Raw genomic sequence first — 23,533 nt, 5'->3', positions numbered from 1 at the left:
TGAGAAAAATGTACACATATTCATTATGTTCAAAAGTTTACACACCTGGCTCTTAATGCATTGTGTTTCCTTTTTGAAGATTCAGTGAGTGTTTGAACCTTTTGTAATAGTTGCATTAGTCCCTCAGTTGTCCTCATTGTGAAAATATGCATCTCAATACAGTCATTGTTGGAAAGGGTTCAAATACACAAAAACGCTGAAAAACCAAAGAATTTGTGGGACGTGAAGGATTTTACTGAAGAACAGTGGGCAGTTTAACTGTTCAGGACAAACAAGAGACTCATGAACAACGATCACTAAACAGAAAAAACACAGCTGTGGATCATTCGGGTATTATTTTCTATTCTATATAAAGATATATCTTATTCAGGTCAGTACTAAATAAAAAATAACATGCATTTTGTATAATCTCTCTTATTTTGGTAAAATAATAATTGTTTTGCAAGGTCTATGTAAACTTTTGACTTCAACTGTATTTACGAGTCAAATGACCAAAGTCATATTATTCGGTGCTCAATGAGTGTTCATTTTGAACACTGTAGTCAAATGTGAATATAAAGAGCAAACGTGTGAGAGAGCGTGTGTTTGTTTCGAGGCACCTGCTATCTGTATTCATCTTGAGCCTCTGCCATGTCTCCAGGTCTGACTGAGTGAAGGAAGTCTGGACCAATGACTGATGAAGATCTTTGGGAGGGCGTGGCCCTCTCCCAGTCCGCCTCCTGGCTAGATCATCTTTGTGTGGGTTTGGAATAACTATCTTCCCCTCTAAATCTCTCTCTTCTTCCTCATTCCCCTCTTTTCCCCTGTCTTTTTCAGGATTCAGGAAAGGATTGTCCTTCCGAGTTATGATAGGCACCTCAGGGGAGGCAGAGTCAGCCTGACTGTGGTAGAAATGTAACATGAGAAAATGGACCAATAAATCTCACAGAACACATATAACACAACAAAACCAACACTGACCACAGATAGTTACCTACTGTAATGGCAAATTCCTACTATATATTTTTAAACCAACGTGGTTCGAATGATTGAACAACGAGGCATTGTACTATGGTAGTTAAAAGGATAGTTTACCCAAAAATGAAAATTACCCCATGATTTACTTACCCTCAAGCCATCCTAGGTGTATATAACTTTCTTCTTTCAGATGAATCCTTCTTTCCTGGCTCTTCCAAGCTTGTTAATGGAAGTGAATGGATGTTGATAATCAATAGTTCAATAAAGTGCAACCATCCATTATAAAACATACTCCATACTGCTCTGGGGGGTTAATAAAAGGCCTCCTGAACCAAATCGAAGCATTTGTGTAAGAAAAATATACATATTTAAAACTTTATAAACCATAATTTATACCTTTCGCTAACTGTTGAACGCATGTTGCACTTTATTGGACTTCTATTGTACTACTGAACATCAGCAGGCATTTACCTCCATATTAAAGCTTGGAAGAGCCAGGACATTATTTAATATAACTCAGATTGTATTTGTCTGAAAGAGGAACATCTTGTACATCTAGGATGTCTTGAGGATGAGTAAATCATGGGGTCATTTTTATTTTTGGGTGAACTATCCAAGTACAAGTGTTGTACAAGAAACACAGCCCTGGCTGGTTGTTCAAGGCTTTGCTATGAGTTTGCTAAGGTGTTGTTAGCAGGTTATTAGGGTGTTCTAAATAGTCGCTTGGCAGTTACTGTGGTGTTCTGGTTGGTAGGGCATTGAGCTTCAAGCAGGGGAAAGATGAACCAAAAACCAAAAGCCACATAAGTCCTAAAAAAAGAATACTAAGTGAAGAAAGAATCACGTGTTGGCTGAAGGACTGTAAAGGTAGGAATCTAGTTTATGATCATCCATTTGGGGAAATCCAATCAGATAGAGAAGACAAAATAAGTTAGAAACACTGAAGGAAAACACTGCAGAATTTAGTGAACGTAGCTTGAAATCTCTAATAATAAGTTTGAAAAAAAAATCCTGACCCACATTTGTCCAATAACATTGTGTTAGATTTGTAAACCTCTGAACATGAGACCCCATCAGTCTCTGTCCCAACCACACCTTCTTTTCTCCTGTTCCATCTTCTCCATCCTCTCCAACACGGCATGCTGGGATGCCAGCCTGATTCCTTCCCATTTCTCTCGGTCCTTCCAGCTACAAGAGGCTGGCAGGAAGTTATGTGCCACACTGGGTTTGAATTGATTCATGCGTGCTCTGCGAGAAGCAAGATCATCCTTTTGGACATCTGGAACCTTCCGCTCTGCTTCTTCGTCATCATCTTCCTCATTTGAATCCCACTGATGTGGAGCAGAGGCCCGCATGAAATCATTTTCACGACGGAGAATGATGTCAGGTGAAGGTGATTTAGCTTTACTGGTCTCCACTGGGTTCACAATTGGACTGAGGAGAAAATTCACCATGACAACATTTGAATATGCTTAAAAAAATAGAGTGCAACAGTGTCCTTCCGCTTTTTAAGCAGCCTTGGTTCAGAAGTATTTTTCCCATTCATCTTTTCCATATGGACATAATGACATAATCAAACTGATAACAAGAAATGTAAAAATGTTTTTTTTATATTTAGTACTGACCTGAAGGAGACATCTATCCATTTAGACATATAGCCCACAAGAGAAAATAATAGTTGATGTGAAAAAATGACCCTGTTCAAAAGTTTACATACACTTGATTCTTAACACTATGTTGTTACCTGAATGATCCACAGCTGTTTTTTTTTATTTAGTGACAGCTGTTCATGATTTCCTTGTTTGTCCTGAACAGTTAAACTGCCCGCAGAAAAATTCTTCAAGTCCCACAAATTATTTGTTGTTTTAGCATTTTTGTGTATTTGAACTGAGGGACACAGAGAAAGCTATTATAGAAGGTTCAAACACTCACTGATGCTTCAGGCTTCATTAGGAAACTTTTTGAATCTGAAGATCAGGTTAAATTTTATTTTGTCTTCTGGGAAACCTGTAAGTATATTCTGTAGCTTCTGAAGGGCAGTACTAAATAAAAATAGTGATATTTAGGCAAAATAAGAAAAATGTACACAACTTCATTCTGTTCAAAAGTTTACACCCCTGGCTCTTAGTGCATCGTTTTTTCATCTGAAGCATCAGTGAGTGTTTGAATAGTTCTGTAATATTTGCATATGAGTCTCTCAGTTGTCCTCAGTGTGAAAAGATGGATCTCAAAATCATACAGTCATCGTTGGAAAGGGTTCAAATACGCAAAAATGCAGAAAAACCAAAGAATTTGTGGGACCCAAAGGATTTTTTTGAAGAAAAGCATGCAGTTTAACTGTTCAGGGACTCAACTATCACTAAAAAAACAGCTGTGGATCATTCAGGTAACAACACAGTATTAAGAATCAAACGTATGTAAACTTTTGAACCGGGTAATTTTTACAAATTCAACTATTGTTTTCTCTTGTGGACTATATGTAAACATATTTTTATGTGAAATGTGTTATTCAGGTCAATACTACATAAAAAAACATGCTTTTTTATGATTCCTCTTATTTTGGTAAAATAATAAGACATTTGAGGATTCTAAAAGGTGTATGTAAACTTTTGACCTCAAATGTATGGCGGAGATTTCACTGCAGAATCATGGGTAATGTTTTTTACCAGGAATTCCACTGCTGTACCTGATTATTTAAGCTGAAATAATGTCAACCGAAGGCTTCAACAAAAGCATATACCAGTTTAAACAACTTTGTAGATCACAGTAGGTCTTTTTAAGTAAAGTAGGGTTTTTAAAAGTTTGTAAGTTATCGTTCAAAACAAACTTTCCTTTGGAGAAAATAAATGGGAATGTTGCACTCTATAATGCAGAGATGTTAGTCATTCCGTATCAGAAGATGATGCAGACATCAGGCCTTCAGAATAAGCCAAACTAGCATATTATGCTCAACCCAATAAAAGACAAACATACACATACACTCCTCATTAACCTAGCACAGATTCAGACTAGTCAGAGTCACGTTCACAAGCTGACAAAACAAGTCAGAATAACTTCGCACTAAACAGCTGACATCAACTCAAAAAATCTCATCAGCTACAAAAGCTAAAGCTAATTCACAACCAAGTCACTCAATGCTATAATGTAGATGAAACCATTCTCAGCAGCAGCACAAATTCAAAACAAACACACAAAGGGACACTTCCCACACAGCAACCTGGAGTTAGATGACAACTCATGGATTTGAACAGACAAGCTTTGTAGTTCTTTAGCTATTAGGCCCTCCACACAACTAGTTAGCAATTTTAGTCACTGTTGCTGCAAACACATGCGTTCAACCGCTGACCTGTTATATCGCACAGAGGCAGGTAATACTTTAATTCCTGCCTTTTCCAGCTTTCTCATTTTCTTAAGCTCCGCCTCCTCAAGCTCCGCCCCTTTCTCATTCTCCCAGGTGGAATTTTTTTGGAACATAAGGCTTTTAGACACGACAGCTCCCTCTTTTAATACTTCTACGCACTCTTGTCTGTAGGGAGCAATGGGAATTTTCACAGCGAACATCAACAACACACTTGTGGATAATACAGGATGAATCAAACAAACTCGGACAGATGAAACAGATGATGCTTGTGCGTACAGATTTTTGTTCAGATGTATGATGTGTCTCAGCCATATAGCAGCCAGAGGAGGTATTTCCAGAATCCAGCCACTTCCTGAGAAAAACCAAACACTGTTTATCAAAGCTGCTTTGATTACCTGAGAGGTCGTTCTCCTCCTACAGGAGATGTTGAGTTGCTCACACTCCTCCAGTCTTCCTCTCTCTCGCTCCTCCTCTTCCTCAGGGGAGCAGGAAGGTAGTTGGTCTGGTTGCTCTTGTTGGGCAAATACTGATTGAAAGGTAGAGCTGCGCGAGGCTCTTTGTAGGACACGCGGCGGGCAGACATGTCATCCTTACGTACGTCCGGCAACTTCCTATGACCAGCGTCACCTTCGGAGTCTATCAGAAGAACATTGAGAGAAAGAAAAATGCTTTGGTTTTTATCATAAAGATTGCTTACTTCTGTTTTAAAATAACAAAAATCTAACAATCAGAAGAGTGTTAAACTGTCTGTCCATGTCTGGATTCAGTAATCAGATGCAGCTCATGTGGAGCCTCTCGCACAGTCACGGATGAGTGTTCAAATGTCTGTTCAGTACAACAGCTGCAGTCTCACACTCCCACTGCACATATGTGGGAATGTATTCTTCTTCTTTTAGAGTTCGGAGTTCATTATTGTGTGCTGAGTGTGTTGTACACCCAGCTGCTCTTGCATGAAGGTTTGCTGACATGACAGACATAGAGAGCCTGACGTAAGTGCATGTGTATGTGTGTGTGTGTGTGTGTGTGCATAATACATGAGCCATTCTATAGAATTGGTGCAAAGTCAGAGTTGGAAACAGTTTGAAAAAAAAATTGTCGTTTTCCACAAAAATTGTATAATATCCAAGGTACACATTTCTAGTAATTGTGCAGTTATTTCTCATATTGTATTTTCAGAAAAGTTTGGAATATTTATCCTCTCCCCAAATTTGTCAATGCCGATACAGTCATATATAATTTAATAAGAAGGGTTATATTGACCTATTTACATCTGTTTACATCTACCTTGTAAATATAAAACATGGTAAATTTATAACAACTTCAATTTTAACAATATTGCAAGTGCAATCTATGATATTTGTTGTATTTTGAATATGATCTTTCTTCGTAAATGGCAAAAAAAAAATTTGATTAGCCTGATTTTAAAGTTTAAGATTAGTTTGAATATACATTGAACCAAACACTATCATAACATCTTGGTTGATTATTCAGTATACTTAATTTTTGACAAAACATCCCATGTTTCGGTTGTGACTGGACATTTTCGGTAGTGACAGTAATGTTTTTGTAGCGACTTTTTTTAACCCACGTACTAAAACATACTAAAACTTGCTAAAATACAAAAAAACTGCCTAACTGCACCTAAATAAATGATTATGTGTTCCCTTTTGTCACTACCGAAACAATGATGACATGTTTTGGTTGCAACTGTTTTGGTAGTGACAATTTTAGATACTTTTGAACTTAGCTTCAAGATGCTAATCAGCACATGGTTAGCTAGCACAGTTCTGAACAGCTGTACACAATAAAAACTAAATTTTATGGAATACTCCCAAAAAAAACTATTACGTCACGACCGAAACTTCGCCAAATGTTTCGGTCGTAACTGTTTTGGTAGTGACAATTTTAGATACTTTTGAACCTAGCTTAAAGATGCTAATCAGCACATGGTTAGCTAGCACAGTTCTGAACAGTTGTACACATATAAAAACTAAATGGTATGGATCAACTCCCAAAAATGTGTGCTTAATTACAGAAAAAAAGGTGTTTGGTAGTGACATTCCTTAAAGTTACACACAGATTTTCAGACTTTTTAAAACAATTTACCTCAAAATAATGGGACCTATCTACTCGCACCTTGTAGCTATGAAATAGAGGGACACATAAATATTCCCTGATCATAAATGTAGGGGTGTAGTTAAAATAGACTAAAACATACACTGTTTTGGTATTGACATGAAAATGTCAGTTTCATAATTTACATAATTTTTTATTTAAAATCAAAATATCAAAAAGATATTTTTAAAAACAACAATGGAATAATATGTAAAAATTCTTTTAATATCACTTTCATAAGTTAAAATTTAGTGGTTAGGGTTTCGGACAGCCACGTCCCAAATGAAAACACTCAATAAATAATGATTTTAATATATTAAGCTTACTGATATTTTACATTTTATTGTGGCTTTCAATAGATAATCAAATTTTATTATTTTATTAGGAATTTAGTAAACATCTAAGATTTGAATTCTTAAATGCTTTTTAAATGTGTTTTTTTTTTGGTTATGGACACTGGGTATGGACAGCAGTTTGCAACAGTTCTGTAGAATGGCCCATATAGGAATCATATGGATGTTGGTGAAATTGAAACAAAAACACAGCAAAAACAATGATAAACAATTAATATTTTATGACTACTGAAAATATTGCCAGAATTAACGTGATCTAGCATGATGACAAAACATAAATAGAAAAGTAAGTCATACCATCACTGTTGCAGCGAATAACTGTGTCTGGGGAGGGTGTGTTCTGTGATCGTGAGCCAAATGAGTCGAGACTGTCAAACGAATCATCACGACCATGTCTCGGAGGAGACAGCGAATCAGAGCGCTCTGATTCCCAGCTGTCGATGTAACCGCTGTCCCTTATACTGCGCTTGGGTGAGTCTAACTCATCATTTACACACTCCTGCACACCAAATATAAAAAAAGAGAACGAAAACATAACAGTGTATCTATTATTTTATTTATCAGGCTGTTTCATAGGTTTAGTGTTCCTGGCAAGATTTGATTTACCTTTCGCATCATGGAAAGAAGCCCCTCAAACTCTTTCAGGTCAAGTGTGGGGCCGTTATATGTTGTACAGCTGTTAGCAGCTTTACCAAGCCAGTATATGGTTATGAGCACCTAATCATTCAAAAAACACAGGGGAGAATAAAAAGCATTAGACAAATGTTAATCAAATACAAACTGAAATGCAAAGATTATGAAAATAGTTCAGTTTACTTACATTCTTCAGCTTTCTACTGCAGTCAGAGCCCCTAAAGCAAAAAAAGAGATATTTGTTAATGTTTTCGAATTGTTTTCTATTTCAATGTATATTTAGAATGTAGTTTACATTTCAGTGATGGCAAAGCTGAATTTTAGCAGTCATTACTCCAGTCTTCAGTGTCACATGATCCTTTAGAAATCATTCTCAAGAAACATTTCTTATTATTGTTAATGTACAAAACAGTTTTGTGCATTTTTGTGGAAACTGTGATACATGTTTTTAGGAGTCTTTGATAAATAGAACTGCATTTATCCAAAATAGAATTTTTTTGTAACAATGCAAGTCTTTGTCAATGTAAAACACACTTTTACTCAATTTAAAGTTACATCTTAAATTGTACACATCTTACAGACTCAAAGACTGGTTAGCTAATGTGAATCCATCTTAGAGGAAAATGATGAGCTGCTATGAATGACTAAAAGGCAAAATCTCCTCCAAATTAGCCACCAAAATAATTGTTAGGATTTATCCCATTCATTTTTCCGCACATAATCAGTTTCCTGCTTCTACTGCCTCTGTTTACACATACACAAACACACACATACGTTAAGTTTGCTCGTATCGACGTATCCTGCAGGTCTCCAGGATCAAACAGCTGTGATCCCTTCAATCCCACCTCTTCACATCCTCTCAGAAACATGGTCAGATTATCCTGATGAGAGAAAAGACACATATTATGCATCTGCTGCCCACTGTACGTGCCAATTACAGGCCACATGTAAACACTATGTATATATGTTTCTGATGAGCTGCATGTTATCAATCCAGAGTAAAGACAAGAATCTCATTATTTGAAGAACAAGCATCTGAAGTTGTGTAGATTGTGTTTTAGGCAGTTTTACAGTTTTCTTTTACTTTTAAGGGCCACAAATAGTAATACCAGGGTTTTTTTGTATCTGATTAAACTAGCTGTCACACAATGAGCTGTACTACTTATCTGATAATTTGATGGCATAAACATAAAACAACAACCACACACAGATACACGCACAAACTGGGACAGCACTGGATTTGTTCTGAGACAGCAGTGCTGAGACTGGCCTGACACAAACAGGCACAGAACAACACAAGCACATGCAAACAAACACACACTAACCACACTCACCAGCCCGGCAATGGGTGTTGGAAGTCTATTGATCTTTTTCACAAGGCCTGGTTTGATTGAACTCAGCAACCTAATAAGTAACATGATGAGAGAGAGAGGGATTGCATTAGAGAACCATAATATGTGGGTCGACTCATAACATCATCAAAATGACTCGTGACCCTACAAAACAAGGTCTCAGTAATTTATTTTCATTCCTTTTTTCCTTTCTTTTTTCATACATTTTTCATTCAAACTACTATTTATTCAAATAATTACACTACCATTCACTAATTTAGGGTCAGCCAGATAAAAAAAAAAAAAAGGAAATTAATACTTATATTTATTGGAGAAGTTCACTTCCAGAACAAAAAATTACAGATAATGTACTCACCCCCTTGTCTTTCTTTCTTCAGACCTAAAGAAATTATGTTTTTTGAGGAAAACATTTCAGGATTTTTCTCCATATAGTGGACCTCAGTGGTGCCCAGAGTTTGAACTTCCAAAATGCAGTTTAAATGCAGCTTCAAACGATCCCAAATGGGGATGTAAACAATCTCAGTTGAGGAAAAAGGGACTTATCTATCGAAACGAAAAAAAAATATATATATATGAGAATGAGAGAAATGGGAGAAAATGAGAAAATGAGATTGGAGTTCTTTGACCTACCCTAACTGTTTTGGACCAGAGATGCACAGACAGAGAGACAAGATGAGCATTTGAGGTTAAAAACTATATAAAATGTTCTATCTTCTATCGTTTTGGTAGAGAAGACCATTTTTCCTAGCTGGGATCGCTTGAAGCTGCATTTAAACTGCATTTTGAAAGTTCAAACTCAGGGGCACCATAGAAGCCCACTATATGGAGAAAAACCCTGAAATGTTTTCTTCAAAAAACATAACTTCTTCATGACTGAAGAAAGAAAGACATGAACATCTTGGATGACAAGGGGGTGAGTACATTTTCTGTTCATTTTTGTTCTGGAAGTGAACTTCTCCTTGAAATTCAATTAAATTTATTGACAGTACAGTACAGACTTTTTTATTGTTACAAAAAAACACAATTTCACATAAATGCTGTTCTTTTGAACTTCCTATTTATCAAAGAATCCTGAAAAAATGCACCCAATCAGCATATTAGAATGGTTTCTAAAGGATCATGTGACACTAAAGACTGGAGTAATGGCTGCTGAAAAATCGATTTTGCTATCACAGTAATAAATGAAACTTTTAAATATATTAAAATAGAAAAAGAGTTATAAGATATAATACTTTTCACAAATTACTTCATTTTTACTGTTTTGATCAAATAAATGCAGCCTTGGTGAGCACACAAGACTTCAAAAAGAAACACGACCCCAAACATTTGAATAGTAGTGTAGTGTGATCAGAATCAGGTGGTTTTATCCACATATCGATACTTTTATTTGTCCTACGTAACATAAAAAAAATGCTAGTTGTAAATGATGCTGCTTATACAAACAATGCAGTTTTTATGTATTTTGTATTCTGTTAAATTAGTAGCACCTGTGTTTAATCAGAATAAACCATTTTCACTTAACATTTTTCATTTATATCTACAGTATACAGCCAAACCAACATTTATTCAGGCACCTTCAACATTTCTTACATTATCACAGTTTAGAAAATGGTAATAAAATATTACAAGAACTCAAAGTTAAAATGTGTCAGTCAGAAGAACTTTGCTAGAAAGGTATGTAACGGATGACAATCAACCGAAAAATTTTACATCAATATTTTGTGGACCAATTACCAAGCAATGCTTAATTTTGTTCAGTCTGTGGTGTAAAAACGTAACATTAGCTGTGTCTGAATAATATTTGGTCCCAAATTTTTAATCAATTTTACTGGTTGTCTACTGTACAAAGAATTTTTGGGTATATGTCGACACAGTTTATTTTATTTTGCTATCCTCACTTACATAAAAGAACTACGGTGTCCTGCATGCACTAGTAAACAAAATATGAAAAAACGTTTGATTTGACTTTATGTATGTAAAACTTACTCGCAGAGCAGAATGCCATTTTCCAGCCCACTTCTAAAATCCTTATCACCAAAACTTCTTCCTGTCACTGCCTGCCAAGCAAACAGAAAAGCACAAAGATCATCAGAAAAAATACCTGAAAATGCTTTAATGAAGAGGTCAGAGAGTGCTAATGTGACTGGAGCAGCAAATTAATTTAGGTGACCAATGCCCCCTTATAAATCTATAGTTTTACAGAATGATTTGTCTAACCAAACAGAAGCTTTATATGCATTTAGACAGGACTCAAAGCTTAACTCTTCATGTTTTAATCTGTTATGATAATGTTTTTGCTAAGTAAAAAAAAAAAACTTGATGGGTTTCACAAAGGAGCTCTAAAACAGCTGCTTTTCTTTCATTCACAAACCTGGTAGTTATTAGGGTAATACTTCACACATTCTAAAAGCACAATGTGTGTGTGAATGGGTCAAAGTAAATAAATATGTATGCTTATATTCATTTATTTATGTATTCTGTGAGTGAATGATTATATAGTCCCTATACTGTGTGTATGTGCATTTAATGTGCACAAGTAAATTACTAAACTAGTATTACATAACCTGTCTCTACTTAACACATTCACACATACCATGCATGTGTGTACAAGAGAGAAAGTGACAACATTAATTTGCTCTCTATTGCCAAAAGGCCAAGTGCATGACCAAGTATTTGAGATTAATAAAGATTATTTTCAACAATGCAAAGCACTTTGAAAAACAAAACCTGCAATTATACACATACAATTACCCAGAAACCTGTTACCCCCTTAACCTTTACACACAGTTTCTCTCCGAGCAGGAAACAGCTGACCTGTACATCAGTAAGAGGTCACTCATTGTCCATTGTCCTTCAACTGCTGCTATGAAAGGAAGCCACAGTGTCACACAGAACCATTAAAGGAATGGACCACCCAAAAATGAAAAATGCACTAACCCTCAGGCCACCCAATCTGTAGATGAGTTTCATTCTTCATCTAAACAGATTTGGAGAAATGTAGCATTACATCACTTGCACACCCAAAGATCCTCTGCAGTGAATGGGTGCCGTCAGAATGAGCTGATAAAAAAATAACAATAATCACAAGACTGCAGTCCATCAATTGATGTCTTGTGAAAAACTATAATCTACAATCCATAATAATGCTAAAGTAAAAAGGTCTATTCCCTGTTGTCCTCTCACATTAAAATCCAACTACATTTGTTAAGAACTATTTTGAACCGTTTTCGTTTGTAAACGCTTCATGATCTGTGAATATTTCTCTTCTGATTCAGATGGGAAATCTTTTTCGCTGAAAAAAAGCAATATTATAGATAGAGGACTTAAAGTTAGTGTCTTGATGAATTCAAACAAAACAATTGTTGAAAGACTGGAGTCATATGGTTTCTTTATGGATTATTGAGATGTTTTTATCAACTAATTGAACTTACATTCTGACGGCACCCATTCTCTGCAGAGGATTCACTGGCGAGTAAGTGATTTAATGCTAAATTTCTCCAAATCTTTTCCGATGAAGAACCAAACTCATCTAAATCTTGGATGTACATTACATTTTCTTATTTAAGGGGACTATTCCTTTAACATGAACACTACATTTCTCTTCTAAATTACCCAGTATAAACTAACCAGAGGCATCACTCTTTATATCTTCCTTTTCATTTCTCTCTCTCTCTCCATTCATACAAAATAGTATTGTTTCGCATTAGATCATTAGATCATAGAGGTGATCGTTATCTTCATTATAAGGGCTTGTATGATTATTAAATCAAATTTGCCTTGATAAAACAATCTATATCCTAATAAGTGTTCAGAAATTTTGCTCACCCACTCATTCTGAGGTAATGAAACCCGGACAGATAGCTGTTTGAAGCACATGTTGCTCTGCAGAATTCCAAACAAAGTTTATTTTTAACAAATTCCTTAGTCATTTTTATTAAGATCTTAAGAGTTTGTGCTGCAGCTGCACATTTTAGCATAAATTGTTTTGCTTCGCAAAAAGCCTGTTATTTAAGGATGTGGGGGAGTTAAAAATGATATTGGGCATAACAGCAAAGCCACCATCTGTGTGTACTGTTGCTCATTTCATGTGGGAAAGAGGCATTTTCAACTGCATTCATTTGATTCTAAAGGTCAGCGAGCAATGGAAAGATGGTCTCAAAAAAGTATGTGTATGTAATATCATTTAAAATTAGAATTTAAGTTTACTTTTGAGTGGTAAAACTATTTTATTTGCAATTTGCCTTTTGTGTTCCTCAATAAAACTACTTTTTTATGTAGATGGGAAAACATCTTTTGTAATGTGTTCTGTAAGTGATTTGTGTGTGTATTATTGCAGCTTTTGCTAACTGTGCTAAAGGCTAATGCCCAGTCGCACTGAAATATGGGTCTCTGAATTACCTAACACACATGCTGTGTCTGAAATAACTCACTCAGTCACCCATTCACATCCTAGTGAATGACTTATTGCTCACTACATGGGGAAAGAGTGGATGAAAATCCACTGAAACTGAACCGTCACATGTATTTGGGAATAATAATACACTACCGTTTATACTTTTATTCAGCAAGGATGCATAAAAATGATCAAAAGTGACATTAAATGCATTTACAATGTTACAAATTATTTATATTTCAAATAAATGGTGTTCGTTTGAATATTCGATTCATCAAAGAATCTATAAGAAATGTATCACAGGCATATCAGTGCTTTTAACCAGTTTGAACTGAGATAATACCGGTATAAAATGCCTTTTGAGCATCAAATCAGCATATATTAAGACTGGAGTAATGGCTGTTGAAAGATCAGCTTTGCCATTACAGGAATAAACTACATTTTAAAATCTTTAAAAACAGAAAACAGTTATTTTAAATTGTAATCATATTTCACAATATTACAGCTTTGGTCATATATTTAATCAAATAAATGCAGCCTTGATGAGCATAAGAGGTTTCTTTCACAAACTTCCCAACTTTTAAACAGCAGTGTACATACAGTTTAAGTCAAAAGTTTACATACACCTTGCAGAAACTGCAAAATGGTAATTATTACCAAAACATGAGGGATCATACAAAATGCATGTTATTTTTTTATTTACTACTGACTTGAATAAGACACTTCACAAATACGATATTTCAAGTTTTCCTTCTGAAGCATCAGTGAGCCTTTGAACCTTCTGTAATAGTTGCATATGAGTCCCTCAGTTGTCCTCAGTGTGAAAAGATGGATCTAAAAATCATACAGTCATCATTGGAAAGGGTTTAAATAAACAGCAGGCAGTTTAACTGTTCAGGACAAATAAGGGACTTATAAACACTAAACAAACAAACAACAGCAACAAAAAAAACAAAAACAAAGCTGTGAATCGTTCAGGTAACAAATCAAGTGTGTGTAAACTTTTGAACTGTGTCATTTGGACAAATTCAGCTATTATTTTCTCTTGTGGACTTTATGTAAACGTCTTTTATGTGAAATATCTTATTCAGATCAGAACTAAATAAAAAATAACAAGTATTTTGTATGATCCCTCTTATTTTGGTAAAATAATTAACATTTTGCAGGTTCTCCAAGGTGTACATAAACTGTATACCAAACTTTATGCTGAGTAAGAAAAAAAGATTAATTATGTACGGAATGAAATCTTCTCTAAAAACTCAACAACACTACAATGTTGATATTGCAAATACTGTGCATTATATAGAAAAAAATGACACAGCTATACATAGGGCCTACTGATTTTCACACATGCAGACACATTCACTCTCTCAGAATCACACACAGTTCTTTGAGAAATCCCTTGCAGCTGTCTTTAACTGTCAGAAAGACTCACTCTACTGCCGTCTTATGTCTTCACACTCTCTTCATTACACAAATACACACACACACACACACACACACACACACACACACACACAAATTAGAGATAAGCTGTTTTTCAGGCAAACATTTATCTGCCTGCTCCAACATATTCAACATTACTGTGGATCAGTCAGAAATTAATCCCTAAACATACAGAAATCACTTTAACATCTCCATTACTCTTGTTACATGAAACAGCTATTACAGAAACATCTACCATAACTAGTATTAGTACAAAGCAATATGGATAAGTAATAGGTTTTAAACATTTTAAAAAGGTTTTAAATGTCCTAACAGACAAGTAATAAGGTTTCATTGTTAATAAGTTTCACTGTGACATCTCAAGCATCTTAAAATGGAAAATATAATGGTAACAGTGTACTGTTGTAATACATTTTTTAAGTTTTTAATACAAACATTGTCAACTAAAATCTAAAAATAAGTGTCTTATAAACTGAAGCAAATATTGCCCTCAATAAGAAAATTAATTCCTGAAACTGCTCTTAATACTGTGAAAGCCATATGACAGACCTGCATCCACATAGGCATACCGGCCTAATTTATTCAGGGCTACAGCTACATGTATGAACACAGAGAGATCAGTTACAGACAGAGAGAAAGAACTGATTGATGGCAACATTTTCAGGAAGAACCAAAAAAGCTTCTGGTGGCAGACAAGCAGTTCCGTTACCAAGACGCCAAGCTCGCAAACACACACACACACACACACACACACACACACACACACACACACACCTGCTGGTGACAGTCCAGTCAACATACCCACGGGAACAGCTCCCCTACAGTGCAGTTGTGTAACAGGCTACATTTCACCATAATGGCCAAGATGCCATACACCAGAGCCAAGAAAACAGTGAGTTGCTCAAGGCAGACTCCCATTAGATGACTCAAAGCATTTGGATTTTGGTAAAAGATATCTACCAGCAATTTTTGCTGAGATTTTGCTCTCTTTAGCCAGGCACACTCACATATTACAATGATTTCAATATAAAGCTCACTGAAATCAAATCAGGAGTACTAAACTAACATAAATTATTGTACTAAACTATAAAAATGACAAAAGCAAATGATTAAAAATGAACTATAAATACAATTAAAACTGCAAATAGAAACTAAAAGCTAATTAAAAATATCAATAAACACAAAAACATCCTATATAATAGCTTTGGTTTGGTTCATGGGTTTTCAAATCTGAATAGAAACATTACTTCCAAAACCTGCCCACTGAAAAAGTGGGTGGGTACCAATGGAGTTTACAGGCCTTTATGCTACTTGTACACGTAAACAGACCATGTTTGCCAATCTGCCCCATGACATCAACATTAAAGACGGACAAAAATAGCAGTATACGCGTGCTATTCCTGCTTATAATCACCTAAGCAACAGCCTCAGCAGCAGAAAGCAGGGCTACTCTCAGTGAGGCAGAAACAGACAGGGGATGATGTCTCTCAGGACGTACTGTCTTAAAATACATCTGAAAATAGGCCACCTGACTAGGGCTGTTGGAAATAGACAACTCCAGCTCATCCGTCCAGACAAAGACACACACAGGATTAAAGAGCACTCTCTCTCACCACTATAGGAAAATTAAAAGCTGTAAAAGAACAACGGATAATGCATGGGCAAAAGCGGATTTAAGAGTGTTATGCTCTTCTATCTATTTGCTCACTGAATGTGACGCTTATCAGAATTAGCGAGTGAAAATTATTATGTGCCAATGTCCAAAAGTACAGATCAAAACTGATCAAAACCACTAATGCTTTATACTTTTTTTATGAAGATTAGCTTTCATACTGTAGTTGACTGCTTTTTATTGCTTTCCATCAATCTGGTTGTATGGTGCATGTTATTAATTGGGTCATAAATACATAAAACAGTAATCTTCTGTGACCATCCTCCTTTTATCAGTTAAATCATGAAAACCTGACTTTTTCGTGTTTAAGTGCTATAATCGGGTCATGGTGCATCTACCAACCCAGAAAACGTGAAAAATGCAACCCAGTAACTTTGTTTTAGCAAGCCTTTTCCTGCAAGTTTCCACTCACGGAGCTGCCATTTTTCGCAAGCGTCAAGTTAAAGCAAAGCATACTAACTGTTCTGTCTTTGGCTGCACAGATGAGCAAAGAACGCCATTTAGAGTCCCAGCCTCAGAGGAGACAAGAGAGCAGTGGATTTATTTATCTATTTACTGTATATTACGCTGCTGCCACACAGATCTAATATAAATATGCATTTTTTTTCCCAGCTGTTTACCTTCACAGAAATAACTGACTGTTTTTGTAATTCATTTGTGTTTTTAAGTTTAGAGTTTAAGCGTAATAAGACATGAAAGAGAACTTAGTTTAGTACTCACATGCCTTGTGACAGCCACTTTCTGTGGGTGTGTTTCAGATGTGTGTGCTCAAAAACCCCTATATCAGAAGTTTAAACTAATATAGCTTTAAATCACATGATTTCAGTGCAATAGACATGATAATCAAACCAAACATTTTTGGTTTGATTTTGATATGAGCTGTAAAGGCACAGCCCTATTCTGGAAATGAGGGCGGGGAGCAGCAGCACATTTGCATGCACGAAAACAGCGTGTTTCTGCTTCCACTCAAAACGGACACTTTAAAAATGATATAATAAATGATCTGTGGGGTATTTTGAGCTGAAACTTCACAGATACATTCTGGGGACACCTGAGACTTATATAACATATTGTAAAAAGAGGCAAATAGTTCTCCTTTAACTTATAGGCATAATATATATTCATAAGTCACAGTAGAATTAGTTAATTTACCACCTTATTAATGCACACTTGAAGAAATAGCTCACCCAAAATAAAAGTTTGCCAAATATTTACTCACCCTCAGGCTATCCGAGATGTAGATTAGTTTGTTAATTTTAGGTAATGTATTTTACATGACTTGCTCACCAATGAATCTGCAGTGAATGGGTGCCGTCGGAATCAGAGTATGTGAGCGGAGTGGAGCGGCAAAAACCGGGTTCACCATTTCCCGCTCCAGCTCCACTCCTCGCTCACTGACATCAGAAACACCGCTCCGCGTCAAAATAATTTCAGTATGTTCGAAATAGAACAGTCCTGTTCATAACATATGTGACCCTGGACCACAAAACCAGTCTTAAGTCGCTGGGGTATATTTGTAGCAATAGCCAAAAATACATTGTATGGGTCAAAATTATTGATTTTTCTTTTACGCCAAGAATCATTAGGAAATTAAGTAAAGATTATGTTTCATTAAGATTTCTTGTAAAATTCCTACTGTAAATATATAAAAATGTAATTTTTGATTAGTAATAAGCATTGTTAAGAACCTAATTTGGACAACTTTAAAGGTGTTTTTCTCAGTATTTTGATTTTTTTGCCCCCTCAGATTCCAGATTTTCAAATAGATGTATCTCGGCCAAATATTGTCCTATCCTAACACACCATACATCAATAGAAAGCTTATTTATTGAGCTTTCATATGATGTATACATCTCAGTTTTGTAAAATTTAACCTTATGACTGGTTTTGTGGTCCAGGGTCACATATATTAAAATAATGAAAAGAATAACAGGAGAGTTTGGAACACTAGTGTGCAAACTTTGTGCTCCGAATTTAAAAAAAAATCTGCTTCTCTCTCCATTCAAAATCACACCGCTCCACTCGGCGCTCCACTCACATACTCTGAGTCCAAACAGTTTCACTTCTGGCCAAAATACCATAATAAATCCATAATAATGCTTTCCTTCAATGAAAAAGTCTATCCCCTGTTGTCCTCTTACATCAAAATCTAACTACATATTTGTTTAGAAACGTTTTGGACTGTTTTCACTTGTAAATGGTTGATTTGTGCAAATTTTTCTCCTGATTTAGTCATGACTTTTTCACTGAAGAAAGCAATGGATAGAAAATGCATACATCAGCTGGAAACAACAGTTTGACACAAAAAACTGCACTTTCCTTTCAAAAACGAAAGTAATGTTAATCCTCTGCATTTTCAGCAGCTCAGATGTCGGGAGTAAATGATGTAAATGATGGGCGGGTCTATGGTAAGGCACTCATGTCTATCAAGTATCATGGGAGCTGCCTCCGTCGGTGTGTTGTCACACTGACAAGAAGCTGAGAATGACTTGATTTTAAAAAGGGAATATTACTTTTAAAAATTAAAAATCAAACTAAATTAATGTTCAAACATCAAAAAGTGAGTTTTGCATCCCCTTTAATGACAGATTTGTTTCTTACAAACAGGTTTTCACTTCACAGGAGGCTAATTGGTGGACTGGAGTGGTGTGAATTACTTGTGGATTATTGTGATGTTTTTATTAACTCTCATTCATTCATTTCTCATTGGAGAGCAAGTGATGTAATACTACATTTCTTCAAATTCTTCAAATTCAAATCTTGGCTTCCCTAAAAGTTAATAAATTTGCAGCAACTTTTCATTTTTGGGTGAACTTTTCCTTAACAACACTAGTCTAATGTTCTTAGACATGTATTAAGAATTAATGTCAAAATAAATTGTAAGAAACTTTTTTTTTACTTTGCTAAAATTAGTGCTCCTAAAGAAAAATCTAAGCATTGACCACTGTCTATAGAGAAGGACACATAAACAGGGAACTGGAAGTGTAAAGTTAGACAAGGTTGTCGGTGTCAGGACATGCGTTTACACCAGGATGTACACACACACACACACACACACACACACACACACACACACACACACACACACACACACACACACACACACACACACACACACACACACACACACACACATGTTGGGTTTACATGTTTTATGGGGACATTCCATAGGCGTAATGGGTTTTATACTGTACAAACTAGGGGTGGGCGATATGGTAAAAATATCATATCACGATTTTTTCAAGAAATATCACGATTCACGATTTTATCCCGATTCTTTGTCATGTTGGTTTTACTTTTTTACAAGTTGTCTGAGTAGTACAGCTAAATTATTTTTTCTATTTTAAAACCAAAACCTTACAAGGTAACAAAATATAAAATAAAAAGAATGGCAAATATTTAAGCCAAAGTGGGCGAAGACAAAAAAATCTTTGTCATTATTTTCTTTGTATTTAAAAAATAAGAACAAAGATAAGCTACATGTTACAAATACACATACTATACAAATAAAACAAACAGTGCTTTAATTTTCAGGTACAGTCGGTGTATTTATCAGTAGCATTCAAGAAATTTAATTAACAAATATAAAAATAAAACACTATATACATTGTATACATAAATTATACATAGAAGCAACATTTAAAGCAACTTTATTGAAGTTCTTCAGTCAAGAGCAGTGAGTGATTTTCCTTTGTTTTGTTTTATTAGCGTATCATCACCCAAAAATGACAATTCTGTCATCATTTACTCACTCTCGCATTTTTTTAAGCATAAAACATGCTGAACATAAAAACTTATTTTGAATAATGTGGGTAACCAAACAGTTGCTGGGTCCCCAGTTACTTCCATATATTTTATTTATTTTAAGTCAGCGGGGACCAGCTACTGTTACCCACATTCTTCAAAATATCTTCTTTTGTGTTAAGCACAAGAAAAAAATTAATATAGATTTAGGACATGTGAGTGACAACATTTTTGGGTGTACTGTCCCTTTAATGACAATCGGCAGCATGTTTAGTTCTGTCACAGAGCTGCACGCATCTATACAGGCGCGCATCCGTTTTTCTCTTAACTGTGTACTTTCACTTTAGACAACCAACTGTGTTTAAATGTAATCCTTGCGTGTTTTTGACAGTATAAGCAAATTAAGCGCCAAAGATAGCTCAGTTTAGTAATCAGGTGCTGTTTGACAGGCTTTTAGCGCACGTGCTTCAGGTTTACGCGCTCATGAAGCGCATGCCAGAACAGCGCGCGGACCAAATGGCGTTATTTTACCGGCAAGACTTTGAAGCACATTCAAATAATGTACTTTTGTGATCGCGAATATGAATAAGTGCAGTGTCCCGTGAGTGAATGTACAGTATATTAAGACGGAGGCACACTGTAGCACGATACTACGATATTTATTCAAAAGCAGATCGTGGAGACATTTTAATCGTCCACGATCAAAAATTGTCATATCGCACACCCCTAGTACAAACCGTACTTTCTATCGCCCTACACCTACCCTACACCTAAACCTAGCCCTCACAGGAGATTGTGCACACTTTTACTTCATCAAAAAAACTCATTGTGCATGATTTATAAGCCTGTTTCCTCATGGGGACCTGAGAAATGTCCCCACAAGGTCAAAATCTACTGGTATTCCTATCCTTGTGGGGACATTTGGTCCCCACAACGTGATGAATACCAGGTACACACACACACACACACACACACACACACACACACACACACACACACACACACACACACACAAGCATTAAAAAGAATTGAACAGCTGTAGGGACCCTAAATTTAGATGGACAGAATGTGGGTGACTGGAGCATTTTAAAATAACCAAGCAAATGACATGTGTATGCAGAACAGGGGCAGAGGCACCGAACACCCACTGGGACGGCCGAACACACGGGAAAGCACAATGCTATGTTAACAGGAAAAAATATATATTTGTTTACATTCATTCCTGAATTTATGATGCTCTGCAGGAATAATTATTCACAAAAAATGTGTTGAGACCATTTAGCCAGAAGAAAAGTTTCCCATCAAGCATCCCACAACCATAGTTTCTACCAAAATACCACACTTACTGCAATTATTGTTACTAGGTCTACAGAAAAACATTATAGTCAGCCAAACTGTGCAAAACCCTTCCAGAATATTTTTTTGATGACAACTGTGGTGAATACCAAGTTACCACAGTTTTATTGCAGGAGCAAAAACTGTAGCAACCATGGTATTTTTGGCAGAAAGTATGGTTAGCAAAATACAATTTTGTAACAGTAACAAGAAACACAGCGCAAAACATCATAGTTCATTCTCATACAAACTGAATGTATTATCAGTTTCAACCTTTTTATATCTACCATTGTTAATGTTCATGTTTAAGTGTTTCATCGTGTGAAAGAACAAAAGCGATTCCTTTAAGAATCAGCATATATATTACAATCATATCTGATAGCCTCCTGCAGAGCTTCAGTAAAGACAAAATGTCTTATTCAGGTTGTGGGCCAAGAAAGTTTAATAGCTGCTGATTTATAGCACCCACCGGGAATATTTTCAGTGTAAGATATTTTCTACCGCTCTACCTTATTCTCAGAGAATATTCCCCACAGATGTCAAAAGTGTCTGTGTGTGCGCCTGTTTTTCTGTGTCAGCCAATCTGTCACTGTTTGTGAGTTCATTCACATGTTAATAATCAATCTGTTAATTGGCTGTTTAGACACTATGAGATAACTCCACCTCTCCACTAACTCCACTTGCTGAAGTGCTGGAAAATGCATGCACACTAATACACACACACACACATAGACTTTTTTTCCATAAATATAGACTCATTCCTCCCTGCAAGGCTGAAGTGTTTTGATTAATTTCTCTATTAATCCACCTTTATGCAGTTTTGTTGTTGAGTCTAAATGTACAGTCAGATCTCCAGGAATAAGGAGCGCTTAAAAATAAATAATTAGAGGACAAAACAACAATAAAAGTAATGTTATTGTTGTACAAGGACCTATAAGTGCAATAATAATGCATATTTTTGTGATATAAAGATACATTTGACAGTAAAACATGGTTTTGAATTTGAATGTGGATATAAATTTGCTATTATAAACAAAACATAACATCTGTTTTACAACTACACTCTTAAAACTATACAGTTGAGATCAAAAGTTTACATACACCTTGGAGAAATATGTAAGTATCTTCTGTAGCTTCCGAGGGGGCAGTACTAAATGAAAAAAATATATTTTATGCTTCCTTCTGGAGCATCAGTGAACCTTCTGTAATAGTTGCATATGAGTCCCTCAGTTATCCTCAGTGTGAAAAGATGGATCTCAAAATCATACCGTCAGTTGAAAAGGGTTCAAATACACAAAAATGCTAAGAAACCAAAGAATTTGTGGGATCTGAAGGATTTTTATGTAGAACAGCAGGCAGTTTAACTGTTCAGGACAAACAAGGGACTCATGAACAAAAAAAAAAAAAAAAAAAAAAAAAAAAAAACAGCTGTGGATCATTCAGGTAACAACCCAGTACTAAGAATCAAGCGTATGTAAACTTTTGAAAAGGGGTTGTTTTTATAAATTCAACTATTTTCTCTTGTGGACTATATGTAAATGTCTTTTAATTTGAAATATCTCATTCAGGTCAGTACTAAATAAATAAAAATAACATGCATTTTGTATGATCCCTCTTATTTTGCTAAAATAATTAACATTTCACAGTTTCTGCAAGGTGTATGTAAACTTTTGACCTCAACTGCATTATCTATATTGGTACTGATGGTTCCATGAAGAACCTTTTAACATCCACGGAATCTTTCCATTGCACAAAAGGTTCTTTATAGTGGAAATAAGTTCTTTTTATAAAAAAAGCCACAAATACTTTTTGTATTACTATAGTAAATATGTGGATTGAAAAGCCTTTATGTCTGTGCATAGCACCAATTTCTCCTGTTCTTGTTTACAATGTTCAACATTGTTAAAGCTAAATTTGGGGTTCACAATAAGGTCTGAAACAGAGAATTCTGTGTCAGATGCAAATGGATTGTGCTGTGCATGACTCTGATTCACGCAGCACTGTTCAATTTGCTAAACAAAGCCATATTCCATTGGCTTGTGCCACACTGTCCATAGGCCGTGCAGATATTAGATTTGTGCTTCATGGTTCTGTTGGAAAGGCCCAAAAATTTCAGCTCATACACAAAGACCTCGGCCAATATGACTGCCGACACAGTTCAGCCACAGACAG

General features: G+C 35.7%; 1 protein-coding gene across 6 annotated transcripts in view; it reads right to left on the bottom strand.

Annotated features, from left to right (window-relative positions):
• The window catches only part of limch1a (LIM and calponin homology domains 1a), a 74,191-nt gene that overhangs the window by 41,685 nt on the left and 8,973 nt on the right, over positions 1-23,533 (bottom strand). For all 6 annotated transcript variants that reach the window (XM_073841744.1, XM_073841747.1, XM_073841748.1 and 3 more), the window contains exons 2-8: positions 10,758-10,828; positions 8,754-8,823; positions 8,194-8,300; positions 7,607-7,637; positions 7,393-7,503; positions 7,084-7,285; positions 4,714-4,954 (exon numbers count right to left, since the gene is read on the bottom strand). In XM_073841744.1, the coding sequence (XP_073697845.1) occupies positions 4,714-4,954; positions 7,084-7,285; positions 7,393-7,503; positions 7,607-7,637; positions 8,194-8,300; positions 8,754-8,823; positions 10,758-10,828 (833 nt within the window). The remainder of the gene's footprint in view (positions 1-4,713; positions 4,955-7,083; positions 7,286-7,392; positions 7,504-7,606; positions 7,638-8,193; positions 8,301-8,753; positions 8,824-10,757; positions 10,829-23,533) is intronic.

This window comes from Garra rufa, chromosome 6, assembly GCF_049309525.1.
Source record: "Garra rufa chromosome 6, GarRuf1.0, whole genome shotgun sequence".
In the NCBI taxonomy this organism is placed as follows: domain Eukaryota; kingdom Metazoa; phylum Chordata; class Actinopteri; order Cypriniformes; family Cyprinidae; genus Garra; species Garra rufa.
Note: the sequence above shows the minus strand (reverse complement) of the source record. Positions and strands in the feature narration are given on the sequence as shown.